The sequence below is a fragment of the Electrophorus electricus genome, chromosome 16, assembly GCF_041902795.1.
Source record: "Electrophorus electricus isolate QZ-2024a chromosome 16, ASM4190279v1, whole genome shotgun sequence".
In the NCBI taxonomy this organism is placed as follows: Eukaryota; Metazoa; Chordata; class Actinopteri; order Gymnotiformes; family Gymnotidae; genus Electrophorus; species Electrophorus electricus.
In genome coordinates this window covers 6,324,348-6,337,092 of record NC_137512.1, presented here as the reverse complement: position 1 = coordinate 6,337,092, position 12,745 = coordinate 6,324,348, and the positions used below count along the sequence as shown (strand labels likewise).

At 42.0% G+C, this 12,745-nt stretch overlaps 2 protein-coding genes across 14 annotated transcripts in view; both read right to left on the bottom strand.

Moving 5' to 3' along the window:
• Window positions 1-734: 734 nt before the first annotated feature.
• Window positions 735-4,080, bottom strand: rap2c (RAP2C, member of RAS oncogene family). The gene is made up of 3 exons (XM_027013030.3): window positions 3,104-4,080; window positions 2,510-2,817; window positions 735-1,346 (listed from the first exon to the last, which is right to left on the bottom strand). Exons 1-2 carry the CDS (start codon window positions 3,374-3,376, stop codon window positions 2,539-2,541), a joined length of 552 nt encoding a protein of 183 aa, XP_026868831.1. The 5' UTR covers window positions 3,377-4,080; the 3' UTR covers window positions 735-1,346; window positions 2,510-2,538.
• Window positions 3,966-12,745, bottom strand: part of mbnl3 (muscleblind-like splicing regulator 3) — a 32,297-nt gene continuing 23,517 nt past the window's right edge. For 10 of the 13 annotated variants that reach the window (XM_081699182.1, XM_081699181.1, XM_081699184.1 and 7 more), the window contains one exon: window positions 3,966-11,546. In XM_081699182.1, coding sequence (XP_081555308.1) covers window positions 11,407-11,546 — 140 coding nt within the window. In that variant the 3' untranslated portion in view covers window positions 3,966-11,406. Of the gene's footprint in view, window positions 11,550-12,745 lie in introns of all 13 variants that reach the window. The other 3 variants (XM_081699185.1, XM_081699189.1, XM_081699186.1) reach the window with 2 other exon arrangements.

The following is a 12,745-nucleotide window of genomic DNA, read 5'->3' as shown; positions in this document are numbered from 1 at the left end:
TAAGCTCAAAGAAGCTTTGAGCCATATTTAATGATTTCACTGTTCTTGTTCCAGGGTCTCTAACTGAAATGAGTCTTATTTCTTATTAACAGCCACACGCAGCAAAAACGAATGGGAAAATATTTTCTACGTAACCCCATTACCAACCAGTCAGACTGGAATATTGCGTTGAGATAAATAATGAATATGCTTTACCAGTCTAGTTTTTAGCTCAGTAAGCTCAAATAATCATGTCTAAGCTGAAAAACAATTTCTTTCATCATATGGCTTTTATTCAGACATTTCAAATGGACCTTCATAATTAATCAAGCTGTTTGAGACTGATAATGGTATACTTCAAGGGATCACATTACCAGAAGCCTGTTGAAAGATTTATGTTTTCAATTTTAGTTCATGGGGTAGAATTATAAATGCAACCTTTGCATTTAGTATATTCTTTTGGCAGATTAACAAAAAGAGGCCTTATAAAGTATTAATTTTCTTCAAATGTTTCAGGAGCAGAGGAACACTTAGCAAAGTTAAACATGTCCCTCCTTTCCCCCCACCAGTACATGTCAGTCTTTGAATCTAAAAAGGGACACAGCCTGTGTGTCCATGAGAAAATACAGGAAACAGGAAGTAGTGACTCAATGCATATTTGAGACTGTAATCGTTTAAGGCGTCATTAATGCTCCATTTCAAAAACAATGCATACTCTCACAAAAAGCAAATAAACCAATGTAACAAAAATGCAATGTATGTCCATCTTTGTAATTAAAGATTTTAATAAATAGTCTATTATGAGAAAAAAAGCATACATACTGTAGTTTAAAAAAAAAAAAAAAAAAAAGAAGACAGCCAGGGGGTGGGCGGGGTTGAGGGTCCAGGTCTCAAACCTGCATAATGGCTATTGTCACTTTTAAAATTACATATCAAACTTAAAACATTAAAATAAAACCTGGGGATATCATGTATGACTGAGCACCTTCAGCGGTTTAACAGCCTTGAAAAGTCCTGCTCAATATAACCTATTTCGCCCACTAAGAAAATAGATATTAATAGCCCTGTCACAGATGTTCCCATTTCCAAAGTCCTTGGCCCTTCCCCAATGCTAATGTGTTCCCCCAAAAGCCCAGTATACTGTATATATACTGTACTATATATATGTGCTCTACAATACAGACACCAATGAAAGTGAGAGATTTCAAAGTCCCTGTTTAAGTTGCAGCAAAACCAAGCCTGATCAGATGACAGTATTAGCCTTAGTGTTCAGGAGAGGCTCAGTGGCACTGGTGTGGCTCATTGAAGCAGGTCAAAACGTCATCAAAGCAGACACTGGTTCAACAGGGGCATCCTGCCAGATGTGTCTAGGAAAAATAAAAAGGCAACAGTGTTATAAAACAATTCTGAGGTGTCAATTTTTGTCTGAAGCTTAATATCTAAAGATATCCTGCATAACTCAACAAATATGTTTATTCAACTGTATTGGTGTTCAAGTCTTCCTGTTTCAGCAAAGATGACAACTGTTATCCATGTGAACCCATTTCCAACCAGTCAGGTTTTATCCAAGTTATGGACTAAGGCATTCAGTTAAGACAACACACTTAAAGTGCCCACTAAGCAAACAATCCTCCAATTTAGGCAAACCAGCTATCTTAGTTCTCATCATATGGCATTAATTCACACTTCGACTACACTTTACAATTATAAGTATGCCATTGAGTTTGTACAAGACCAATTTACCAGAAGCAAGATTATAGTAAGAATAAAAGTTCTAAAAAAATGTGGAATGTGGTTAACATGTAATTTGACATTTTATCTAATGTAGCCCAGGAAAAAGTTGCAATGATAAATTTTCATGGAAATGTTTTGAGGATCTCTGTCATTAGATAACTTATGACCACTAAACTGAACCAAGAACGATCAATTCATTAGAAAGAGATTTTGGAAATGTCAAAGTTAATTTAGTAAATCAGTTACAACATAACGGCAGATGCAGAACTGATGCAGAGCACAGTTTCCTGTTTTGAAACAATGTTGTTCAGGACACTTTGTCTTTACTGGGAATCTCCCTGCTCCTGTCCGCCTGACACTAGTCTAGCCTGCTTAGTCTCTCCACGCTTCAGCAGTCCGGTGCTGGACTACTCTGACTTTGTTCTTTATGCCACGTTCTTTGTCCAATCTAACGCTAACAGAACCAAACCAGGTTAGAACAGCTGTCTGTCCTCAACTCTCGCTGCCATTGAGGCCCTCTGTACTCTAAAAGAGAGGAATATACTCAAACACACACACACACCCCACACCAACAGATGGACGTTTTTTTTGCTGTGTACAGGACATGACCGAGTTCACCATGTTTTGTTCAAAAACCGACATGACAAGTTGTGTTGAGACATCACGGATATTTCTAAATGAAATCAATAATGTCATCTTAAACACTCATCTTTTTCTGCAAATACTCTGAAATGGTGAAATGCTATTCAGTAGATGTGGGTTGTGAATGCGGCTTTGCTACAGCACCAGCCCATACCTGGGGACAGTGCAGGAGGGCATGAGATCTCACTGCACCACACAGGCCGTGCAACACTGCTCCTGCTTCTCAGGCAAGGTGGCATAGTTCATCTGCCTCACGATCTCAGCAAACAGCTCATCCACCATGGTCTTACTCTTAGCTGAGGTCTCGATGAACGGGCAACCCCACTCTTGTGCAAGGGCTCGGCCATCGGACCCAGCAACCTCCCGCTCAGATTCCAGGTCCACCTTGTTGCCCACCAAAATCAGAGGAACCTTCTCAAAGCGCTTCACTCGAACTATCTGGTCACGCATTGGTCTGATATCCTAGAGGAACACAAGAAGACACAGGGTAAGAATTTTATTGCTCAAACTTGTTGATTTCTCTGCCCTGGTTACTTTAGCCCTGCCACACAGGTAATGAATGTAGACGATGCTTCCTCAGTCATATCTTGGGAGACTGGCGTCAAATTCACATTGTTTACCTCGCTGTAATTATGCATCATTATAAAGTGTGTAGCTAGCTAGGTGTGGCACAGAAAGTAGTTAAGTTATTTCCAGAACTGCTACACCTGAATGTGGATTTATTAGATACACAACGAAATCACCTTACCTGAAACGACTGCTGATTGACAAGACTATAAACCAAGATGAAACCCTGGCCATTTTTAATGTAGAGATCACGCATGGACGCAAATTGCTCGGTTCCAGCGGTGTCAAGAATCTCTAACACCGATGGGGACGAATCCACTTCGATCTCTTTCCGATAGAAGTCCTCGATCGTGGGGTCATATTTCTCTATGAAGGTCCCAGTGACAAACTGGACGGTCAGCGCGGATTTACCGACACCGCCGCTCCCCAGTACCACCACTTTATACTCCTTCATCGGGCAATCACTGACCCAACCGCGGCTAGCTGACTTTATCTGACTTTATACCAACATAAAGCGAGCAGTCAACTGTTGAATTACTCCAATGCTTTGGATCGACACTTAATTAGCTCCTCAAACATGAAACCAATAACGGAAAACCGCCGAAACTTCTATTTTCCGCCTTGAATGTTGTGCTCCGATACAGCCGCCAGGCCAGCTAGTTAGCTAGCTAGCTAAGCTAACCAGCTAGCGAAAACCAAACGCCCTTGCTCCATCTAGGTCTTGATTTAGATTCGGCGTGCCTCCACATAAATGGTCAACAAGACTGTGCATGAATATAAAATGCCTCGTTAACACGCCCGTCATAAGTTCCGACAGGACCCCGTTAGCCAGCTAAGGTAGAAAGATGCAAAATGCATTTACTGTTGCTTCCACGTCGGTGTCCATGTGAATGAACAACGCCAGCCGGAAAGCTAGCTACGCCGGCTAGTAAACCAGGGAGCTCCGTGGTCGCAAAAACGCAAGAGCAACGTCTCCGTCTCCGCACATTTGGCAAATGGACGACTTCGGTGCAGAGGTTCTGGGTTTGCTTTTGTTCGTTTGCTTTTGTTGTTGTTGTTTTTTTTTTTTTTTTTTAAATCAACAGGTTCTCATTTCTAGGCAAGCCGCCGTTGTTCGTGATGCACGCAGCACCTCCACTGCCTGCCCCGGCCTCTCCCTCCCCAACACTGCTCAGCAGCAACCCGACAAGAGCTAGTTTAAAGGATCTCAACGCACAACGGGCGGAAATCCTACCTCCCGTCTAATTTTAGCTTTAATAACAGCTTAGAATATATAATGTGAAGCTTTAAAAAAATCGCAGATAACCCGCTAACAAATGGAGAATAACCAGGAACCCACTGTTAAGACATGGCTGCTACTTTTGTAAAGATTTGTTGCAAAGCTTAGTCTACATGTGAAACAGCTTATCAAAATCTTTGACTGGAAACGAGAGGTTGTTTTCATAGGTTAAAGTAATGGCTAGGCGGGACTGAGAGATGAACGTCGGAGAATTCATTAAAGCTACAAAATCCAAGATGTTTCAGCATTTTTAAAAACCACCAAACGTTAAGTGTTGCTCAGGAAGGATCATGTGAAGGATACAGGGATCAAGTAATAAAACAAACAATCAGACTAAACATTTCCAAAACAAAGCATTTGCACACAATTTGACATCTGCCTTTAGCAAGAGGACTTGTGAAGGGTGCTGTTGCTCATTGTTTTTGTATTTATTTATTTTTAAAAAGATTTTTTTTTAAAGAAGAAGAAAACATGGCCTAGGATTTCCATTGAAGTGCTTTATTAAAATGTCAAACAAAATGAACAGAGATCATATAAGTATGTATATTTTCTATACATTAATATAATCATAAAAGCGATTGGCAAGTAGCACAATTCTTCAGCACATACAAGCACAACACACTAAATAGAAAGAGAAGCATTTCATAGAAAGAGTCAAAGCATTCAAATGTCTTGTCCTACAGTGGGGGAAAGAGGAACCTTTTATGGCTTTGAAACAAACAAAGTTTGAAACATTCTTATAACTGTTCTGAGTACAAGATAGCACTTATGCACTGGCATCAGCATTTAAAACTATACTTGACTGACACCCTTAAAGGGACAAAAATCCAGTCTCACTGAGAGACCTCATTTACACATCATACCAAAATTTGTACAACATAAATATGAACTTACAATATTTTTTTACAATATATATATATATATATATATATATATATATATATATATATATATATATATATATATAAACAAACAAACTATTTCCAAACACTAATAAACAAAAAGCTAATCATTATTTTCCCCCACACCACATACAAACAAGTATGTCTTTAGATATGGGTTACAATAGTGATGGTCTCCATGGTTAATGAGTTAAACCCCCCCCCCCCCCCCACATACACACACACCCAAACAAAAAACAAACAATTTATTTATTTTTTCTTCACATCACAGAATGTTTAGGCACAGGAGGATGGACAGCAGAAGTGTGTTAGTTTTTCCTCCAACAAGCACAGTGGTAAAAAGTGTCCTTTGCATTCAGGTTCAATGGGTTCTGCACACTGGGACTTTCGATTCTATGCACGTATTAAGTCCTAAGTGCTACCTTTCACTTTACAGTCAGAAGGCTCAGGACCAAAGTGGCCCAAAGGTGCATCGACGATATGTAGTGACCTACAAAGATTCAGTCTCTCCCTCACTACTAGGACAAGTGCCATGGCAACAAAATTATTGGCTTCCAAAGCAATTGTAGAGCACAGAATGTACAAGATTTCTCCAACAGTGGCTTCTGTCTGGTGATTTTCACTGTTTGATTGTGGAATATCGTTACTTTGATTGAGGAAATACAGTAAGATATTTAGAATTATTGTTGATTTTTGGGGAATGCACAATCATTTGAAAAAGCTCAACATTGAAAACAAACAAACAAACAAACAAACAAAAAAGAAAATACATTTTTTTGTGTAACTGATTGCAATGTTGTCCTTCTATAATCTGACCCTGAAGGTGGTGACCTGCATGATAATTGGATGATAGCCCTCCTCATGAGCACGCAGATTTTTGAAAAATACTTCTTGTCACCTGCAGGGGGCAAAGCATAACCAGAGCAGATTTCAGGGGAGTTAAACCCAAGTAGATCCATTTTGGATCCAATTTCATTTCAGTTCTTAGACCCACTAGTGAATTTGAATATAGACTATATTATATGTGAATAATCTCAGCAGAGTAGGTGGAAATAGAATATGGGCAATTCACAGTCTATAAAGGAAAAAAAGAGAAATTCAGTCTATTCTTTGGTTTCTAGATACAGTAACACATTACCTACGTTTTAGGGGACATGCCTACACTACCAAAACACTTCAGGATCAGATATAGTCAGCCACAGTGCTCAATTTAATCTGCTGTTGTAAACTATGACAAACTACAAAGCATATTTTAATTGTTTCCTATTTTATCAGCAAGAAATAACATGCTTATGGTGAGAACAAGGGCATTAGCAAACAGAACACACAACAAATCCCTCAAAAACAGCATTTCTTTGACAACCTATTAAAAGGATCAATGTTTACCTGTATTCCGAACAATACAGTCATTTGATTTGAACCAGTTCTTATATTTTTTTTCATTCATCTATGTATATTCAAAATAAATTCTGAATATTTTGATTCAGTTATGTACATAAGTGCAAACAAGGTGAACAACACACATTCGTACACTGATGGGGGCACAGCAAGTTACCAGGTTCCAGCACAGCTGGGCTACAGTCTGGGCAGACCAGAGGGGGAGGAAGGAGACTTTACCAGGGGGACAGTTCTAGCTCACCATGCTGGACATCATCAAGTTAAAGATTAATGCACAAGCCATCAAAACGAGCCATTCTTTAAGATCCTTGCTGGAGCCTAGCGGTCCAGACAGCCCTTTCTGAAAAGACGATTCCCAGCCTCAAGTAAGTCTGTTTTACACTATCCTTTGTTTTCAATATCAACACGAACAAGGCTACCAGTTTTTTTCCCCCCCCAGTTATCCATCAGATCCATTCCGAGGCTCAGACACTGCCTCCTTACAGTTTTATAACAGTTCTCTCACGTGGAACAACAACCACCCCCTAGAAAAATAAGAACTCATAACAGAAATAACATATGATGTCTCCAAATGGCCTTTGGACTAATTTTTTTTTCTTTTGTATAAAATAGGCAATCATCTCTCAATCCAAGATAAACTACACATTTCATTTCAGAATAAGTTAACCTTGTACATTATTTCAATTTAAGTGTGAAAAAATTCACAATTAAGATTCACAAAGGTAGCCATGTTGTAGTTTTGTTGCCATAGCAACAACAACTTACTATCAAGTAACAATGAATCTATCATTGTAATACATATAAATGTGTATATAGATTAATATATATATTCTTATGTATTTTATCTTAAACCACTAACTGCACAAACTATGAATCAGAGTATTCAGATTATTTTCATTTCATGCGATGAGATTGTATGCTGTATAACAAGTAACTGATAGGAAATCATTAATGATCAGGCTAGCTAAAAATCAAGTTCTTCAAAATGTCAAACACACTATAACGACTTAAATTGTGACAAAATATCCAAAATAAGTACCATTAAAATGACAAAGGTCAAGTGATAAAAACTATAATGAAGATAAAAGTATAATGATGATGCACTAGTAATATGTACACATAAGATTATCTAACTACCTTATACATGAATACACACTTCTTAAAAAGTGAGTGTTCTTAAAACGCTAAAGCCCCAAATGAGGCATTTTTTTTTGTTTTCTTAATCAAGTATTTTGTTGTTTCCAGCTGGATAGCAGTTGGAGAAGGCATAACTCGAGAGAGAGGGGGGGGGGGGGGGGGGGGGGGGAGAGAGAGAGAGAGTGCGAGAGAGAGAGATAGAGAGAGAGAGAGAGAGGAGGGGGGTGAGAAAGAGAGGAGAGATCTATACCTTGGCTAGGTAATGAGATTCATTCAACTACAAGAAATAATTTGTTACACAAATCAACAGCTGATACTCTCCTAAACAAATTAACAACTGCCAACTTTTACACACACCCACACCCACATTAACATTTTATAAAATGTATACAACACAGACATTCAGTATTCCAATAACACAGTATATCGTCTTGCTGTGATTTTGCATTTGACTTCAGTTTACACTATTGAATTTAAGTGCTCCATGCTTATTATCTTTTATATCGCCATTGTAAAGCATAATATGTTTCTGGGCTGGTTTTCCAAAGACAGATGAAGACTGTGACTAAATGACGCCATCAATTTTCCTGTTAACAATCAGTTTTAGTCTTTGCCCAGCTTCAATCTATGTCTGGAAAACAGGTCCAAATGTTTGGCCTGGAGAGATTTGCTCCCAACAGACTCCAATACGTGCTCTCCAGGGAGATCCTCACCTCAGACGCAGCGTTCTTCTGTCTGAAATCGCTCTGCAGTGTGGCTACGTTGTCTTTACAACCAAACAGCACAGCTGTTTTTATGAAGCAACAACTCGAAAAGGTCCTCGGCGAGTCACTGTAACTAGAGTTTCCTTTGACTCCAATTTGTATAGTACATCAACAGTGGATGGCGTCGAGAGGCTTCGCTCCCCTTGATATGTTGAAATATGTTGTGGTTGGATTTGGGAGGAGGGGGCGGGGGCGGGGGGGGGGGGGGGGAAATACAGGCGTCCTCAAACTTTAACGACATTCTCCTTGTCCTAAATGTCACATTCAAATGTATATAAGGCCCTTTCATGGCAATGTTTGTAAGTGACATCGTTCACCAGCGCCTCTGCTGCATCTCATCCGCCTCCTCCAGGACTCGGGTCTCTAGAACCCGTGTCTCTTCCATCGTGACCGTTCACCTGTAAAGCCACTGCTTTCAGCACTATTTGCCAATGTCCTCAAACTGCTCAAACGGCTGACCGCCAGGTAAGCCCTAGGTTTTTTGGTCTGGCGACGTTCGAAAATGACACGATCAGTTATCAAAAATCAGTGGTTTGAATTCAGGCTTCTAAACAGACGTATAATTATGAAGACAAAAACACATCATCAGCTTAATTCTAATTTAAAATCAACAAAACGCACCGACATCCGATAAGCATTAGCCGACAATCACTGGGCGGGGCAATCACGCATTCTACTACTACACAAAACATGACTCGGGTTGGCGTTTTATGACATGCGTCTCTGTACCAGTCCGTTCTAAACAAACCGACACCGTCGGCCATGTCAAAGAAACTTAAAAGGTCTCTCAGTACACCAGATCAAGGGCAGTCGCTGCATCCACGCACTGCAGACAGACACTATAGATATAATATTTAGAGCAGCTAGAGGCAACTCCAGTCAACCATATGATGTGAATTAGCAAAGATGGAAGGACTCAGAGGAAAGCGCATCACAGTCTGCGCCAGATGTAGCATTTTTAAATCCAAATCAGTGTGATTTTGGGCCTCGCATATGGGATTTGTTCCTTTAATCACTTTACTCTTTCTAAATCACAAGTGATTGGCACAGAGTGACCCAGGTCTGGGAGTCATTGGCACAAGAAACAGTGCACTTGAAATGTCTGCTTAGGAGATCTCCACATCCTATAGCCTTTGATGCACTTACTGGACAGCCTGACCATGGCAAAGGACGGCAATCGGTGCCCACTGACGGTGAGCTCTGAATGTACTTTTTCCGATTCCCACACTACAATCAATTTAAGGGGTGTTCAGCAAACTGCACTGTCAGGGTTCTTATTCAGCTGCAGCCATTTTGCAAAGTATACACGCTAGACAGCTTTTTGCTGCATTTTTTACCTCCAAATATATAAGCGTTCTATGGAACTTCGACATGGGGCATTTTGGCTGAGAATATCTGCAGCATGCATGGCTCCAAGATCTCATGTTACTGTGAGGTGGAACAAACAGGGCCAGGCAATGAGCAAAGACAAACAGACCGTCACGCAGTGGGCAGGCGGGGGCCATGGATTTTGGCAGGGGCCGTCCGCACTACGCGGAGAGCCGGAGACAGACACGGTAGCGAGGCCCAGCGATCGCGCCACAGGGGCTCCGGTGAAACCACAGCAACCTCACCGATCGTTTTCATATGGAAATTGGGAGGGAGCGACCGTTAGCTTATACGGGGCGGGCCATGGGCCGTGACGTGGCTAACGGGAGAGGAGCAGTTAGGCTCAGAAATGGCAGCGGTCCAATGGAGGGGTGGCAGGTGCCGTGCGGGTGTAGCACAGACCCGGACCGTCCTGGACCTCCCGCGATCGGACCCCGCGGCTCTACAGGCAGTGCGCTCGGGCGCTCCAAATCCTGCTCAAAGGCAGCGTGCATTTAGAAAATGGTGGTGTGAGTGTGTGGATCAGCGTAGACAGTCCCTACAAACACGCCGCAGTGAGAAATAACACTTAATTTCAGTCAACCATCTTCTGCACATCAGGTTTGGGTTAAATGAGTAATACTCTTTCACGAGACCAAGACCATAAAACAGACATCAAGTGGATTTTTACAAAGAGTAAGGAATCGCACGCTGACATTTTAAAGGCTACAAGCATATGATTTTTAAAATTTTTTTGGATTTTGTTTGTTTTTATTTTTTTGTGTTTTTTGTTTTTTTAGTCTACCAGAAGATCTAGGTCAGTTTCTTGAGTATCAGGAAAAAAACTTTCGCACGCTTCTAACGTGAAAGGCACGAACAATGACGACCTTTAAACTAAACCGGCCATTTGGACAAGATGCAACAACAACTTTACGATGACATGAATAATTCTCCATCAGGGTAACACGTAAGAACTTCTGAAGTCTGAGCGCAAAGCAAAAATCACATGCAAGCTTTGTTGGGGATGGAAAGGAAATGAAATACAACAACCACTGACGCCAAGCGAAACATCATGAGCAGTCTGTGCTCCTCTCTCGGCCTGGAGCTGTGTGCAGGCACACGCACAGCCATCGCTGGCTGGGATTCTCCACGTGGGCTATTGATCCGGCTGCAGAGATCCGCATGTGCTTTCAGGTGATGTCGGGCCTCAGCTCCATTACTCGCGGTGGATCCTTGATGCAGGGTCTGAGATTTCACCGTCACTTCAGGTTGGCGCACTGTGTTCAGAAGCGCGTGTGTATACGTGTGTGTGTGTGTGTGTGTGTGTGTGTGTGTGTGTACACTTGTATGGCTGTGAATTTAAAGAGCATTCAACTCCTCTAAGTCTCTTTGCATCAACATGGCATGCTTCCTGGAACAGTTATATGTCCAAGCTTACGTATTGCCTGTTTCAGCATCAACAAACCTTTGCTGATGATGTCTGTTTTCTTCTTCTTTTTTCCCCCTTACATGACATGGAGCGTGTCTGTCAGCTGCGAGGATGAAAGGGTCGCCCTGGGGAGGGCGTACTGTTTAGGCACACATTTGTTGCATTCACGTCTCGGCGGCGCAGTCGGGACTGATGACAGAGGGGTTGGGGGGGGTGGGTGAGGGCGTCTTAACTGAGGTTGCGGGCGAGGCTTACAGTACTCAGGGTCATGGGCGCCGCCAGCAGGAGTTTGGGAACTGGGCTGAAGTGGCCATCCACAGGAATGCAGTGGAGGTCTGCAGGATCTGCCGTCAGTACCTCGGCGGGGTCTACTAGAAGACAAGGACATGCAGGGCAGAATGGGGGAAAAGTGGGGGGTGGAGAGGCGGGGGGGGGGGGGGGGGTCAGACAGAGAGAGGTGAGAACTGAAGCTCTTTCAGGACTCTGCAACAAAAGCAAAATGAAGTTTGAGGCAAAGTGAAGGAAGTTTTGCATAAAAACCGTCATCAGAATGTTCTTATCCAGGAACAAGTGGGACTATTCTTTCCGACACTGAGAAAACACACGAAACTGCAATATCCTGATGCTGATCGCTGATCAGAGTGGAAAAAGCATGGGACTTTCAGAAGACACGTTTTGTGACATTTAAGAGACTATCTGACCATAAAAAAGACAGGAAATTAATACTCTCAACTCTGCCCGCCACAGCAGTGTTGATGCACAATTTGAAAACCGTGATCAGATAAAAAGACAACGCTCCTGGATTTTCCCAATAATAGGAAGTAATGATTTTAAAAGCTTTCAAATGCCCTTTTAAGAACCTTTGTGCTCATGCCTCCTCAGTCTAGTCCTAGTCCCAGTGTTCTAGAAGGACTGTCCCCAGTCACACAGCACCACCACCAAGCTGAAAGGAAAACCAGTGCTCCAGTAGCTTCACACCATGCCGGTGGCCACACAGCGTTACAAAGCAGCACCACTCCAGTAAGCCTGGACGGAATCGCACTGGACTGACGCCGAAGGCGATTCCTTCTCAGCAAGAACATAACCGGTGGCGTCCTCCGAGACAACGCCGCCATGGGTGGCAAATGGCACAGCGTGGGCTCAAACCTGCATCCCCCTCTGCACGTGCTCCTGGGACAATGTGTCTCAAAAAACCCCAAAAAACAAACAAACAAACAAACAAAAAACACCCCGAGAGGGAAACGAAAGAATAACTACGGATACTACGACCTTTTATCTTCATAAAGGATGTAGCTATGTGCTGTACAGGACCAACATACAGTGGAGACATTTGAAAAGACACAGTATAGAGGTGAACACACACACACACACAGACAGGGTGACCCTGAGCTATACAGAGACTCTTCCTGGTCCACAGGGAGTTTAATTCCGGTCAGGGTTAACTTCCACAGAAAATACCCTTTACATCCTACAGGGATTATTAAAACTATGCAGGTTTTACATCTATAATGCAATAGGCTTAAATAAATGCAAGTTCATTCTCTCTGTGGACCAGGACTGAAGCCCC

Excerpts from the sequence above, each read along its gene's own strand:
- rap2c (XM_027013030.3), bottom strand. The coding sequence starts at position 3,376 with ATGAAGGAGTATAAAGTGGTGGTACTGGGGAGCGGCGGTGTCGGTAAA. Across the intron at positions 2,818-3,103 it reads TCAATCAGCAGTCGTTTCAG|GATATCAGACCAATGCGTGA; the intron begins GTAAGGTGATTT and ends GTGTTCCTCTAG.